The sequence below is a fragment of the Podarcis gaigeae genome (assembly GCF_964106915.1).
Source record: "Podarcis gaigeae genome assembly, chromosome: 7".
Classification (NCBI taxonomy): domain Eukaryota; kingdom Metazoa; phylum Chordata; class Lepidosauria; order Squamata; family Lacertidae; genus Podarcis; species Podarcis gaigeae.
The window spans coordinates 76,554,633-76,569,565 of NC_139683.1; the positions used below are offsets into that span (position 1 = coordinate 76,554,633).

Here is a 14,933-nt window from a genome sequence, read left to right on the forward strand (position 1 = left end):
GCAGTCTTTTATATCTATTTATTTGAGAGTTAGAATATCTGTAGAAGTAGCTGCATGTGACTTTCCCCTCCAATATCTTGTGCATTTATTTCTTCACTTCTGAAAATGGCGGATGCTGGTAAGTTTCTGAGAATGAATATGTTGTAAGCCATGTGTCAGGGGCAGGGGTCATTCTTTTATCCTCCCTCTTAATTTTCAGGTCAATTCCTCAGGTGATGGTGCAGCAAACTTTCTGCTTGTCTGTAATAAGCCTCATGGGAACTGCACTTCAGGTCTAAGGGTGGAGATACATAACACGAAGCAAACATGGGGTACCCAACTAAAATGGGGGCCATTTGCAGGGGTATTTAGAAGACCAGAGGTGAGGGAACAATCCTGCCCTGCTGCTTTCCATTCTACTTGCAAATGCCATCCTCAGCCATGAATTTATTGCGGTTTTTCCCTTCAAAGATGGGCTCCATAACTGGAAGCGAAGCACCAGCAGATGTTTGGGGGGGGTGTCAAAAGGGGAGCCTTGGCCAGCACACAAAATCCCTCTCAAAATAAATTCCTTGCCTTTGTATTCACATACATACATGATGGGCAGTGGCATGTCCCTGAACATGGATGGATGTCCATCTTGGGAGTTCAGAAGACTCAAGGTTCTCAAGCACATCTCCGCGGGGACTGAGACCAACAAAAGAGATGACTTTGACAAATGCATTGCGACTTTTCAGGATTCCCTGTGTGAGAGCAGGTTCCTATGCTTCTCCAAAACGTTTCATGATGGCCAAGAGGAGATCCTGTGCAAGGAGCAACGGGCGGAAAACGGTGGCGGAAGCATGACCGATCTGTTTGAGATCTGACTTCCCAGCTTCACCTGCTCATTAACTTACAAAGCCACAAACAGTAATTTATCCTTAGGTTCCTTCCTCTGTATTCTGCTACTGAGATATACTAAGTCTCTGAGCAATCTGCAACCTCGCTTTCGTTGAGTTGGGCTCTTGCCCCATCAAACTGCAACACATTTTCAAAAATAAAACAATCTGTGTACAGTCTTATCTCAGAAGTCGGACAAAATCAGTTCTGGTAGTCTGTTCGACTTCCAAAATGTTCAGAAACCAAAGTGCGGCTTCTGGTTGGCTGCAGGAACCTCCTGCAGCCAACTGGAAACCCCGTTGGATGTTTGGGTTCCAAATAACATTTGCAAACTGGAACACTCATTTCCAGGTTTGTGGCGTTCAGGAGCCAATATGTCTGAGTACCAAGGCGTTTGGGATCCAAGGTACAACTTTACAGTACTGCCTATGTCTGCTAGTAACGTTTGAAGGATACTTCTATTACGGATTGACTGGAATTTAATTTTGAACCAATGAAGTTCAGCCATGAATGGTAGATGTGAGGCCCAACTAGAATAGTAGAAACGAACAACGGCCTTTTCAAAAAGGATCAAGGGCAATTTTAAAAGCAATGTGTGTCTTTGACGTGGCCACATCGTTTGTATTGTTCTCTGTTTACAGCAATTTGTATAAATAAAATACAAATGAGGGCCTTGAGCTAGAAAATGCCTATATGTCAATCAATAGCGCAGACATAATGGTTTGCAGAGTGGAAGCTGAAGGGTTGACCTGTAGGGATTTCATAACTTCACAAACATTTGGCTTTTGAGTTCAGAGAAAGGTACACATCCCCTAGTTGAACCTACACCAGGCCAGAACATGAATAACCTATGAAAAATAGAAGCAACACATGATTTGTGAGCCACAGGTTGCTCAATATAAAACCATATTCATAAACAAGTTGTCAAACTGGTGTACTTTGAGCTGTACTTGCTATAGTCGATAATATTTTCTTTCTTTCTTGGAATTAAGGACCTTTTCCTTAAAGATGACTGCATTTGAAGTTACAGTCTCGGGTAAAAAAACCAACCTTAAATATTCCAGCCACACAGATAATTAAAAAGTTGCTATTTAGCCAAACACCTAGCTAAATAAGTATTTCAGCACTGAAATATTAGATCTTTAATATTTATCCGGCTCTAGGCCCAAATAAAAAATATTACAGCATACATTTGTTAACGATATCAGAGGGACTGTCACAAGAAATATACTCTTCTCGTTTTATTTCCAAAGAGATGCAAATTTAGAGTCTGATCATGCTAGAGAAATCAGTATTGTCCTGGCCGAGAAAAATCGGTAACATTTGCCAACATTTGTGTGAGTGCTTACAGACACGCACACAGACATATGATACATACATGAGCCTCATGTATGTGAAGACAGAATATAAACTACGCAGTATTGATTTTTATCCAGTATATTTTCGTGGCAAGCAAAAAGAACCTGTTGTTGAACAGCACTGTCATCATTCATCAGCAAACTATTTCAGCTGAGACACTCTGAAGAGTGGCAGGCTAGGATTCTTTTCCATTTCACACAGGAAGGTGCTGAGGAATCCCATTAATCCTGCACACACCTCTCTTGCCATTGGTTCAGCAACTGAAGGCTGGGCTGGTGATCTCTTCAGGCTGGCTGGCTCGCTCTCTGAGGTCTCCAAGTTGTTGATCCATATTCCCAAACTGGTTTGCAGAATTCTTGCTGGTTGTGAAAGTGACCCTGACATCTTTATTGCGTTTGCGCATGTGTGTTTGTGTGCACGTGCCAAACCGAATTATCCATTTTGCAGAAATGCAACATTTACCCAAAAAAAGTACGCTTCTTAATGGTTAAGTTTCAGCACACAATCAAACTTCGCTTTGCACTAGAATTTTTTTCTCTTTTTTTTTTTTTTACTGAGCTTTGGAAAAATAAGAAACATGTTGCAGCCTAAAATAAATTACACAATAATGTACAATATATATATTTATACACATTCATATGTATATATACACATATATTGATATAAGATCGCAATTGTAAGATTTCATCGGTTCTAAGCTACCTGCCCCCACCCCAAATCTAGAAAATGGCTTTGAGCACAATTAAATAAAGTCATTTTACTGCTCTACACCTTATAGAAAAATATAGTTTGGCTAAAGAAACCTTGAAATGGAACATTTCAAGACATTTCCTCTCGGATTATGATTACATCATGTCACGTGGTCAAAAAGTTCCTAGACGGGCACCTGGAAGATCCCACCTTGCCCTGTCTACGCATGCACACACCTGCATGGAAAGTGCTGGCGTTTCCGATTCAACACCCAGAACAGGTACGTTCCTCACCACATTTGCGCACCAACAGCAGGAAGCTGGTTGCATAAACCCTTTGCTGGTTCTACAGTCAGCCCTGCCACATGAAGGCTGGAATCCTGGGCTTTTGTGACCTGTATTTGTGACGGATGAAGCATAAGCTCATTCAGTCACCAGAGCGCGGCCCATGTAGACACTCCCAGCCCAACCAGATTAATGGGTGACAGATGAAATACTAATTCCTTTGGCCAGAGACACCACACACAGCATGTCAAAATGCCTGCCTTCTTTCAGTGCAGTAGGCTTTTTTCCACGCAGTGCTGGTAAAACGTTGAAAGCGACAACCCTATACAGAGTTACCTCCGTTAAAGGGATATGCCATGATATTCTCTGTATATGTTAGCATGTGTATATATATTTTTTAATAGACAGTACAAACAGCCATATTTTCAAAACACTGGATTACAACTTTGGTTTCTAAGTATTGGCTGTGGTTTCCCTCCCCCCTCGCCTTTTTTCGTCACCTTCCTTTTGGGATACAATTGCTTGCCTCAAACCTTAAACAACAGTATCCTGCACACCAAATGGAAGCCAAAGTCTTGTGAAGAAAGGATTTTAGACTGGACACTAATATTCTATATAAAGCGTCTGATTTAAATGTCCATAGTTGATTTTTTTATAAAAAAAACACAGTTATAAGGTTAGTGTAGCACAGATAACAACTGAGAAACCAGAGAAGAGAAAGATTATTTTGCATCTTATCATAAACTCTAAACAAAAGTCTTGTCCTGTGTTTATCATGGTCTATTTAATGTATTCCACCTATCATTTTCTTGAACCCCGGGCCTCAGAATTCTGCTTTGCAGCGGTATACAACAGATTACACGGAGCAATGAGAAAACCATAGTGAAAAACCCACCGTGGTACAGGTCAATAGATCAAAGTCATTTTCAAGCAAATAAAATAAAGCTAACGATGTGTGTCTCCCCCGTCCCAAAGGCTGCATTTCAAACCTTCCATTATTATTATTATTATTTTAAAAAGGAAGTGTGTGGGAAGCACTGGCAGAGGCAGAAAGGACGGCAGCAGAATCCACGAATAAGCCGACAAATGGAGACTGTCGAAAGAAGGGAGATCCCAGCTACCGTGTAGCGGCCACGTTCTCTTGAGTTTGCATGTGGTGAGAGAAGAATTTCAGTCGAAGGGAGAGGGAAGGGAAGCAGAGACTGTTCCTTTCAGTCCCTCATCCATGCCTTCATACTTGGTATGCTAGGGAATTCGTTATCTGAAACCTTTGGAATCAAGGCCTCTTTATTACAAAGAAACAATGAAGTATGCGCGAGAGAGAAACAGAGAGAGAAATACGCTTCCAGTTGTCCCTGCAGAGAACAGTCACCTGTCATTTGCTATTCGTTCTCTCTCATTTCGACAATGTCCGTCATTTCCTCCGTGTGAGGCATGTCAGTCATGGCAGAGTCCTCGCCTTCTGTTGCCGTCTCATTGTCGTTCCTCTTCTTTTTCTAATGGGGAGAGACAAGAGCGTTGTGGGAGGCGGCCTTGCAAGTCTGCTTGGCTTTTAAAACCAAGGGAACCAAATAATCCCCAAGTGCTCAGGCCTAATTCTCACTGGAAACTACTCATGATGTTAATCAAGTGGGAGTTGCCCCAATCGCGCCCTTTTCCTATCCTCCACAAAACAGGATCCTGGGATGTAGTCACCAATAAGAGGCGGGCTCAGTGGGGAAATGTAGACTGAAAACAAGATTTCCCCCTGCTAAGGCATCATAGCTTACTGTTGGGAAGTTGCTTCAGTTAACAAAAGAAAATGTGGTGGAAGTATGCCATTCACATCACATATAGTTTGAGCTGCAGTCTATACCTGAAAAGGCTTATATTGTTCAGTGCTGCTTCATCCCCTTGCTTTTTAAAAAAAGAAGAATTGTAAAGGACAAAACCATGTGTGCAGTCATAGCAGCACAAAGCTCTCTCTATGTCAGCTTACACAGTGTTTCTCAAATCTGGGTTCCCAGTTGTTGTTGGACTACAACTCCCATCATCCATAGCTAGAAGGACCAGTGGTCAGGGCTGATGGGATTTGCAGTCCAACAATAGCTGGAGACCCAAGTTTGAGGAACACTTGCTGACAGCATGGCAGGCCTTCCTGGGATACCCACGTGGCTATGCGAAATCAAATAGTCACATGGGCTTTCCAGGAAGTTCTGATGAACTCTAATCTGCAATGAACTCGAATTTATACAATGTTGAAAAAGGAAAACAAGGTTCCACGGCTACCTAATACAGTACAATAAGTTAAGTGGTCCACCCCCATCTGTTGAAAATAGGGAAACAGAACATCCAAACTGTGTTTCAAGGGCATGTTCAGTTCCCTCCATCTCAAGCTAATTTCAAAAACGGTCATCTCAGCGAGAGCTAGGACACAGGTTCCCTATTCCTGCTCTGCGGAAGCAGTCACTCTGCGACAGCAATTTCTTACCTGTTTCTGATAGACGTAACAAGCTGCTATTGCAACCATGGTAGATTCTCCTACAAAGCCCGCCAGAAGTGATCCTACTCCCAAGGTGGCTCCATGAACCCTAATCACACGAGGAGAAGAAAAAATACGCCAACTTTCATTATCATCTCTCTCACATATATACTTAATCCATGGTCACTGTGCTACTATAAGGAAGGGTAGAATTAAAATGATAAAGGATAGGCATTACAGACGTTTTAAACACAGTTGTCTCTTGCAGTGTAAGAGGCTAACAATAGCTGCCTTGTCGCCTGTAACAATTCCTTCCTCTTAGCATTGGCTCCAGTGGCACAGAATGTTGACTGGTAGCTGTCAACCTTCAACTTTAACCATCGCTAGCTACTGCACGAAGCTGAAACAAGGGCATGGCAGGGAGAAAAGACTTACACTAGACAGGAGAGGCTATATGCCAATGATGTCCATGTGCTTTCAGAGTTAAGCAGGAAAGCGCTTCAGCTAGGAAGGGAGCTTGAACTGCGACAAGCAGCACAGGTAAGTCCAGGAGCTTGAGTGGCTGAAGGGACAGAATAGGCAGCAAAAGAGGAGCAGGGACTTGAAGAAACGAGGGACATGGAGAAGAGTGATCAGTGATCAGAAGATTTGCTTGCTACCTGAGGAAGGCATGGGGGAGAAAGGGCTCAGCCTTTGGGCTAAAGCCAAGGAACATCAAGAAAAAAGACGCAGAGGGGACAAGGCTGAATTTCACGATGGCATTGCTTTGAAATGATCGTACAATACCTTGGCAGCTGCAGCTAGGCGAATGATTATTTTTATTATTTAGTAACCAAAAAAGAGAATCAATTTTGCAGCAAAAGCATGCCTTTAAACAGGCCAGTGTTCTAGCTAAAGTGCAAGGTAGGTGTTAATAATCTTTTTCTGACGTTTAAGGTAATCCTGTCAAGAGTTTCCTAGAAAGCCCAAATCATTGTACTACAGCTACGGAACACACTCTAAATTCTGTTGTGGATCACCCTGGGATCTTCGGATGAAGGGTGGTATACAAATTTAATAAAGAATAATAATAAATTGTTAGAAAATGGAAATGAAGCTGTTTTCTCTTATGCAAAACACGGATGTTAGCTTCGTTTTCTCTAATATGAAAAGCAGATCCTTTCAGCAAACATATCACAGACAGCAGAGCAAATCAACTCATTAACAATGCCATCCTCTGGAGTGGTGATCTCCTCATCCTGCAAAAATAGGTTGGGTTTTTTTAAAAAAAGGTAAAGGACCCCTGGACAGTTAAGTCCAGTCAAAGGTGACTATGGGGTTGCGGTACTCATCTCGCTTTCAGACCGAGGGAGCCAGCGTTTGTTCACAGACAGCTTTCCAGGTCATGTGGCCAGCATGACTCAACTGCTTCTGGCACAATGGAACATCGTGACGGTAACAAGAGCACACGGAAACACTGTTTACCTTCCTGCCACAGCTGTACCCATTTATCTACTTGCACTGGCATGCTTTCGGACTGCTAGGTTGGCAGGAGCTGGGACAGAGCAACAGGAGTTCACCCCGTTGTAGGGATTCAAACTGTCAATCTTCTGATCAACAAGGCCAAGTGGCTCAGTGGTTTAGACCACAGCGCCACCCGCGTCCCGTTGTCTGCACAAATAGCATGCAGGTGAATAGAAGAAGGAAATTATGGACACAGGGCAAGATATGCATATTCTCTGAAGAACCATCAGAGCACTGTCGTCAGCTCAAGAATATTGCAGGCCCGTGTGCCAGATTCATTCTCCCTGCTGTCAAGAGAGTACAAGCAAAAACAACTAATGGTGCCCCCTCCATAGAGCAAAATGGTTGGGGCTGATATTTCTGTGCATGGATACATTCCCCATGATACACCAAGTCCGGGCCATGAAATGAAATCTTTGAATGAGAGGGAAAGTCTCTTTGGAGAAGAAGAAAATAAATTCCAGGTGAACTTGAGGACAGGCTATATAAGCTCAATAGAAGAGAACATATTTTCCACGCATCTCCCGTTCAAAGGATCAGTTGCAGGTGATGAGAAACCCCACTCTCTGCCAAGAGAGACCTTGGAAAAATCACCATCGGCCAGAACAGATAATGCCAGGTGAGGTGGACAAAGAGAGCTGAGAGCTGCCTGACCTGGTAGGAGGCAGTTTTCTGTTGAGAGCCTTTGAATGAGAGCTGAGAAGTAAAGGCTAAAAGAAGAAGGGGCAAGGCAAGAGAAGCAGAGCTGACCCTGGAAACCAGACACAGGTGAACTGATCAGCCGATAGCTTTGTGGAAACAACTGGGAATGGTGCCAAACCGCAAAGACTGGATTGGGTAGAAGGCTGCAGCTACCAGTTTTTAGGCCCATAGCTGAACAGTGGTTCATTTCAGTGGTGTAGCAAACAAATGGTTTCCCACAATTTTTTAAGTATTACATACATGTCAAAAAAAGAGTACAGTTATACAAATAATACGTTGCCAAATACCAAAAAGCTACTAATAAGAAGAAAAAATACAGAAAATAAGAAAATGATACATACTGAAAGAAAAAGGGGAAAAAAGAGAAATAAAAAAGTCAAAAGGAAAATAGAAAAAGTTGACTTCCTTCAACCACTACACCGTTTATATGATCTCATATCTTTAGTTGTCTGTAATCGTTTTGCATTAATGGAGAGACTATTTGTTTACCTGTGGAATTTTTAGTCAGACTGAGCCAATTATAATTTTGGGAACCGACTTTCTTCATATAATTTGTAAAGACATCCCATTCTCTCCTGATTTTTTCATTTGGTTGGTTTCTTACTATTTCTGTTAATTTCGCCAGTTCAAGGTATTCACTTAATTTTAATAACCATTCTTCTTTGGTTGGGTTTATGTTGCATTTGCAATATTTTGCAATCACTATCCTGGCGGGCATTATTGCGTACAGACAAAATCTTTTATTATCTTTTGGAATGCCTGTTGTGAATAAACCTACTAAGAATAGTTCTGGGGTTATTTTTATAAAGGTGTATCTTAATGGTGCCAACCTCAAAGGGCTGGATTGGGCGGAAGGCTGCAGCTACCAGTTTTTAGGCACGTGGCTGAACGGTGGTTCATTTTGGTGGTGTAGCAAAATTTATGTAGAGCAGAAGTTTAGGTTTAGTTATAGTATAATAGAACGATATAGCATGCTGCACCACAGATGAGGATGCGTGGAAAGACAAAGTGCCAACTGTCATGTTAGATATCCCATTAACGAATAATTCAGAGATGATGGCACTGGAGGCTCTTCTGAACAAACTAGCATCTGTGTGCATTGCAACAGAACTGCAGCAATTTGTTTTAAAATATATATATATATTGTTTTTCAGTTTGAAGTTTTACAGTCAATTATCCAACAACCAACAGAAAAAGATTCCAAAGAATCTCCTGGACTTCCCTCCTCCCTTTTGTTAACCATTTCCTCCTGCATCTTTTATAATAATCCAAATCTTTTACATCTCCATTATATCCAAAATTCAACATTAAACTACAAGTGTTGTTCCAATCCTACTAACGATTTTATCAGTTTACAATGGTTTTTAAGATAAATTATACATTTTCCCCATCCCTTATTAAAATTTTGGTCTTCCTGATTCTTCTGGTTATTTTTGCCATTTCAGCATAATCCGTCAACTTCACCTGCCATTCTTCTACCTACCAGTGCAGCAATTTCATGCGGGTGGATAATACTGTGGTTCTATTTTATGCATGGGACATTTGGTGGGCCTCTTATGTTTTGGGTGATGTGCTATCCAGATGCTGGGGAAAAAGAACCAGACGAACTTACCCCAAGTAAGGCAACACAATCAGACTGGTGATGAGGACAATGATCCGCAGGACCGAGCTGGGGGCCAGCACAAAAGTCTTTTTTAACGTCATCAGCCATCCTGTCAAATGTGCTCTTACTGTGACTGTAAAAAGAACGTGGGAAGAACAATCAGATACTGGCAGGGAGAGCATGGCTGCGCATCCTGTCTGTAGCAGACTCTCTGGATAAACCATTTGGTCTCCTGTGGCCAGTAGCAGCTGGTGAGGTGACAGAGGTACAGCACCATTGCTCCCCTGGCTTTCTAACACAGTTAGAAGGGGTAAGGCGCAGGAACCACAGTCCAGTGGGGTCCATGGTTGCGGAGCCAATCCAATGCATTGCACTGGCCTAAGCTCTCAATGCTACCGCCTGCAGCCCTCAGAGTTCATTTGCTGACAAGTTCACGACAATATCCGTAGTTTGCATGAAGTTCAAGCTCACCATGGGCTGCTATTAAAAGCTGCAGATATTCCATGCAATTAAACCACCAACATTTCAGATATGAGGACAGCAGGTACGCAATTAAAAGACACCACTTAATAGTCACAGTCTTGCCTATGAGAAGTATAACGGGTGGGGAAAGCCCTGCTGGACAAAACAATTAGAATACAGTGGTACCTTGGGTTACAGATGCTTCAGGTTACAGACTCCACTAACCCAAAAGTAGTACCTCAGGTTAAGAACTTTACTTCAGGATGAGAACAGAAATTGCACGGCGGCAGCGGGAGGCCCCATTAGCTAAAGTGGTACCTCAGGTTAAGTACGGTTTCAGGTTAAGAACGGACCTCTGAAGCAAATTAAGTTCTTAACCCAAGGTACCACTGTACTCTCACTTGCTGATAAAAAACTGAACGTTTTGTTTTTACTTCTATTTGTTTTATATCTGGACATAGAGTTTCCCCAGCCACTCTGGGTGGCTCCCAATCAAATGTTAAAAACAATACAGCATTAAATGTTAAAAACTTCCCTAAACAGGGCTGCCTTCAGATGTCTTTTAAAGATAGGATAGCTGCTTTCTTCCTTCACATCTGCTGGGAGGGTGTTCCACAGGGTGGGTGCCACTCCTGAGAAGGCCCTCTGCCTGGTTCCCTGTAGCTTTGCTTCTCGCAATGAGGGAACCGCCAGAAGGCCCTCGGCGCTGGATCTCAAGGTCCGGGCTGAACGATGGGGGTGGAGACGCTCCTTCAGGTATACAGGACCTGAATGCATTCAACGATGCAATTGCCCACCTGTGGCCAGAACAACGGCGGAGCATATGCCTGAGCAGTCTGGGGCAGGGGGCGCCCCCCAAGGGGTGTGGGGTGCAGAAGGCGCCCTGCCATGCGCCACAGTTCAGTGTAGGGGCGAGAAGGTGCCAACCACTCTCAGCTACCAGGTCAGACCTGACCTGCCGACAGAGACGCTGTGGCTGAGGAGAGCTGCCCTCTGCCGCTGGGTCAGAAGAGCTGCTGCTGCCGGATCAGGCCCTTCTCAAAATTGCACCCCGGGTCACGGCCCCCACAGCACTCCCCGCGTTACACCTCTGGGCCAGAACAATACAGAGAGGCTTGCCACTTTCTCTGCTGTTTCTATTAGCCAGGCCCAAGTCCTGCCTCTTGGTAACATTGCACTAAAGGTAAAGGACCCCTGACAGTTAAGTCCAGTTGCGAATGATGCTGGGGTTGCTCTTCTCACTTTACAGGCCTAGGGAGCCGGCGTTTGTCAGCAGACAGTTTTTCCAGGTCATGTGGCCAGCATGACTAAGCTGCTTCTGGCGAACCAGAGCAGCGAACGGAAATGCCGTTTACCTTCCCACTGGAGCGGTACCTTTTTATCTACGTGCACTGGTGTGCTTTCGAACTGCTAGGTTGGCAGGAGCAGGGACCGAACAATGGGAGCTCACCCCGTCGCGGGGATTCGAACCACCAACCTTCCGATTGGCAAGCCCTAGGCTCAATGGTTTAGACCACAGCGCCATATATAAAAAAGCACCCAGCCTCCACTGATATAAATTATGGTGCCATCACTAGAATCTCTTTGGTTGAACCACACTAGACACATACGCAGGTCAGGGAGAAGGAAATGGAAATGCACGGGATTAATGTATAATCTGACGGATGGTTCCCTCCCTCCCTTCCCTTTTCCCGTACCTGGAACTGGGAAGAAGGAGAAGATACGAAGTGGAATGACACAGAGCTCCGCAAAGGCAAAATCCACTCCAATGATATCAACCAGAATCCTCTCAGACACGTTTGGAGTCCAGAACATCACAAAACAGAGCTGGGGGAGGAGAACCGGAAAAAAGCGGTTAAACATTTGACATCGTCCCATACTCTCAATTCTAAACACATTTGGAAATGGTCCCTCATTTCCCCCTTGGTTTTTACTATATGTTCCCTGCACTTTGGGGTGGGCTATTAGGAATGATTTTAGTGCCTTCTCATCGAAGAGTAAACACTCAAAAAAAATTTTTTTTTTCAGATTTCATGAAAGGTAATTTTGAAGGCTGTTTGAATGAAGGTAATTTTGGGGCTGTTTTGCACAATAGGTGAAATTTGGCCAGCAACAATTAGTTGTGCACTAAACTGTAAAATGTACAAATATATTTGCATGCCTTGGCTAATCCCACTAGAAGGAGCCCAATGCCTAGTGATTAAAAATGAAGCAGCAACAGTGGGAAAGCACCAATGCAATTAATAAGTGTGAAAACACAGAAGGGGAAAAAATATATGGACAGAAGGATATATATATATATATATATATATATATATATATATATATATATATATATTTGCTTTCGTAGATTTTCACGGGTACAGGAATGCAGGTTTTGGTGTCCTCGGGTGTCTTCCCGTGTAAAAGTTGGGGTGTCTAGGCGACGTTTCGACGAGGTCTCACTCGTCATCTTCAGGCTGGTGCTTTCGGCTTCTTGTTACTGGAACAGAGCGGGATCTCAATGTTTGAGTTCCTATAAATACTGTAGAGGGGGTGTGGTGTCTAGCCTCCAATGTTCTGGGCAGAGAGGAAGTTCCCAGGCTAGTGTGCCTTTTCTTCTTTTGTTCCTTAATTACTTGAGAGATACCTTGAGTGATTTCTTGAGTGATATCCTGAGTACCACTTAGGTGGGTCATTAGGTGTGGATTAGTTGCTAAAGTCTTTGTGTCTTGACCTCTTGAACTTTGTGAAGAGTTTTCCTGAGAAGATGGCTGTATTGCACTTAGTTGTGCTTTGGCTTGGCTTCGTGTATAGGGGCGAGCTGTGGTTTTGTGGCTTGTGTCAGCCAGATCTGTGTAGGGATTGCAGGGGGGTGCAGCATCCGGAGGTGCCACCATGGATTGGCTACTGGATGGTGTCAGTAATTCATCTGTGGAGAGGGTCTGGGTTTGGGTCTGGTGTGGTTGATTGGTGTTGGCGTTCTGTGTGCCTCTGGATCTGGTGTCAGTTTTTGTGGAGAGGGCTAATTTCCAGATGTCTGGCAAGCGGGATGTGTCGTCACGCTTGTTCATGTTGTGAGGGTGTTTCTCTATCTCGATGGCTTCCATGATTATTCTCTTGTGGTGATGTTCCGTGTTAAAGAGCAATTTGGAATCTGCAAAATTAATTTCGTGTCCTGTTTCTTTCATGTAAAGAAAGAAAGAAACAGGACACGAAATTAATTTTGCAGATTCCAAATTGCTCTTTAACACGGAACATCACCACAAGAGAATAATCATGGAAGCCATCGAGATAGAGAAACACCCTCACAACATGAACAAGCGTGACGACACATCCCGCTTGCCAGACATCTGGAAATTAGCCCTCTCCACAAAAACTGACACCAGATCCAGAGGCACACAGAACGCCAACACCAATCAACCACACCAGACCCAAACCCAGACCCTCTCCACAGATGAATTACTGACACCATCCAGTAGCCAATCCATGGTGGCACCTCCGGATGCTGCACCCCCCTGCAATCCCTACACAGATCTGGCTGACACAAGCCACAAAACCACAGCTCGCCCCTATACACGAAGCCAAGCCAAAGCACAACTAAGTGCAATACAGCCATCTTCTCAGGAAAACTCTTCACAAAGTTCAAGAGGTCAAGACACAAAGACTTTAGCAACTAATCCACACCTAATGACCCACCTAAGTGGTACTCAGGATATCACTCAAGAAATCACTCAAGGTATCTCTCAAGTAATTAAGGAACAAAAGAAGAAAAGGCACACTAGCCTGGGAACTTCCTCTCTGCCCAGAACATTGGAGGCTAGACACCACACCCCCTCTACAGTATTTATAGGAACTCAAACATTGAGATCCCGCTCTGTTCCAGTAACAAGAAGCCGAAAGCACCAGCCTGAAGATGACGAGTGAGACCTCGTCGAAACGTCGCCTAGACACCCCAACTTTTACACGGGAAGACACCCGAGGACACCAAAACCTGCATATATATATATATATATATATACACACACAATCAAACTGCACTTGGCAGATGAAAGGATACGTGGCTGTTTAACATGATGAGAATCAATCAACTAGGGACTGAGGACTTTGAGAGTTTAAGATCAGAATGGTGAAAATATGAGAACAACAAGAAGACAGCAGAAAATATAATTGTGTGAGATGATTGCTTCAGAGGTCCAGAATATGGGAAGTCCATCTGAAATTTAATAATTAATAATTCGGATTGTAATTCGGTGTTTGTTTTTTCTTGATTTGCATTATGATTGGATTGGATTTGTTATTAATTGGATGTTTGTAATGGAAAACTAATAAAAATTATTTTTTAAAAAATGTGTTGTGAAAATACAGGGTTGGGTCCAGCATTGCTGTTCTGCTAGTGCAGCAGATTTCTGTGCACAACAGAACTTCCCCCTCTCTCTGCGCATTTGCTCCAGAGAGTTGACCCTTCAGAGGAGAGGAGGAGAAGGGGGAATCCAGGTGCACGATTTGAACTCTGCACCTGCAGCACAAGGTACAACCCATGGAGTTTGCTTATTACATTTGGATCTCCCTCTTCCTCCAAGGAAGTCAGGGAAGACCTGGGTGGATTTGATTTAAATCAAATCAATTCAAACCATGATTTAAATCACCAGTCAGTAAGATTTGATTTAAATCTTTTTTTAGAAAACAGAAAGACTCATTCCTGCTGGTATAACCTTAATATTTACAACCGGATGAAGGTTTCGTTTTTGGAATAATAAATTTTCAGTGTGGTTTTTACAGTTATATCAAAATTTACTGATTTGGTTATACGATTAGAAATACATAGACAGACAATTGTGAAATTATTGTGAGGTTTAATAACAGTTTATATTTGGGCAACTTTTCTGCTGTACTTTATTGGAAGGAGAAAAGCAATCATTTCCTTTATAACAATTTAAACAATTTATTTAACTAAAACAATAACATTATAGCATATGTATCCATGTTTGTTAACTGATGGGGATAAACAATTTTTTAAAACCCTCTATTT

At 43.0% G+C, this 14,933-nt stretch overlaps 1 protein-coding gene across 2 annotated transcripts in view; it reads right to left on the bottom strand.

Moving 5' to 3' along the window:
• Positions 1 to 1,985: 1,985 nt before the first annotated feature.
• Positions 1,986 to 14,933, bottom strand: part of ANKH (ANKH inorganic pyrophosphate transport regulator) — a 134,647-nt gene continuing 121,699 nt past the window's right edge. For both annotated transcript variants that reach the window (XM_083747330.1, XM_083747331.1), the window contains exons 9-12: positions 11,620 to 11,749; positions 9,470 to 9,593; positions 5,662 to 5,761; positions 1,986 to 4,687 (exon numbers count right to left, since the gene is read on the bottom strand). In XM_083747330.1, the coding sequence (XP_083603456.1) occupies positions 4,574 to 4,687; positions 5,662 to 5,761; positions 9,470 to 9,593; positions 11,620 to 11,749 (468 nt within the window). In that variant the 3' untranslated portion in view covers positions 1,986 to 4,573. The remainder of the gene's footprint in view (positions 4,688 to 5,661; positions 5,762 to 9,469; positions 9,594 to 11,619; positions 11,750 to 14,933) is intronic.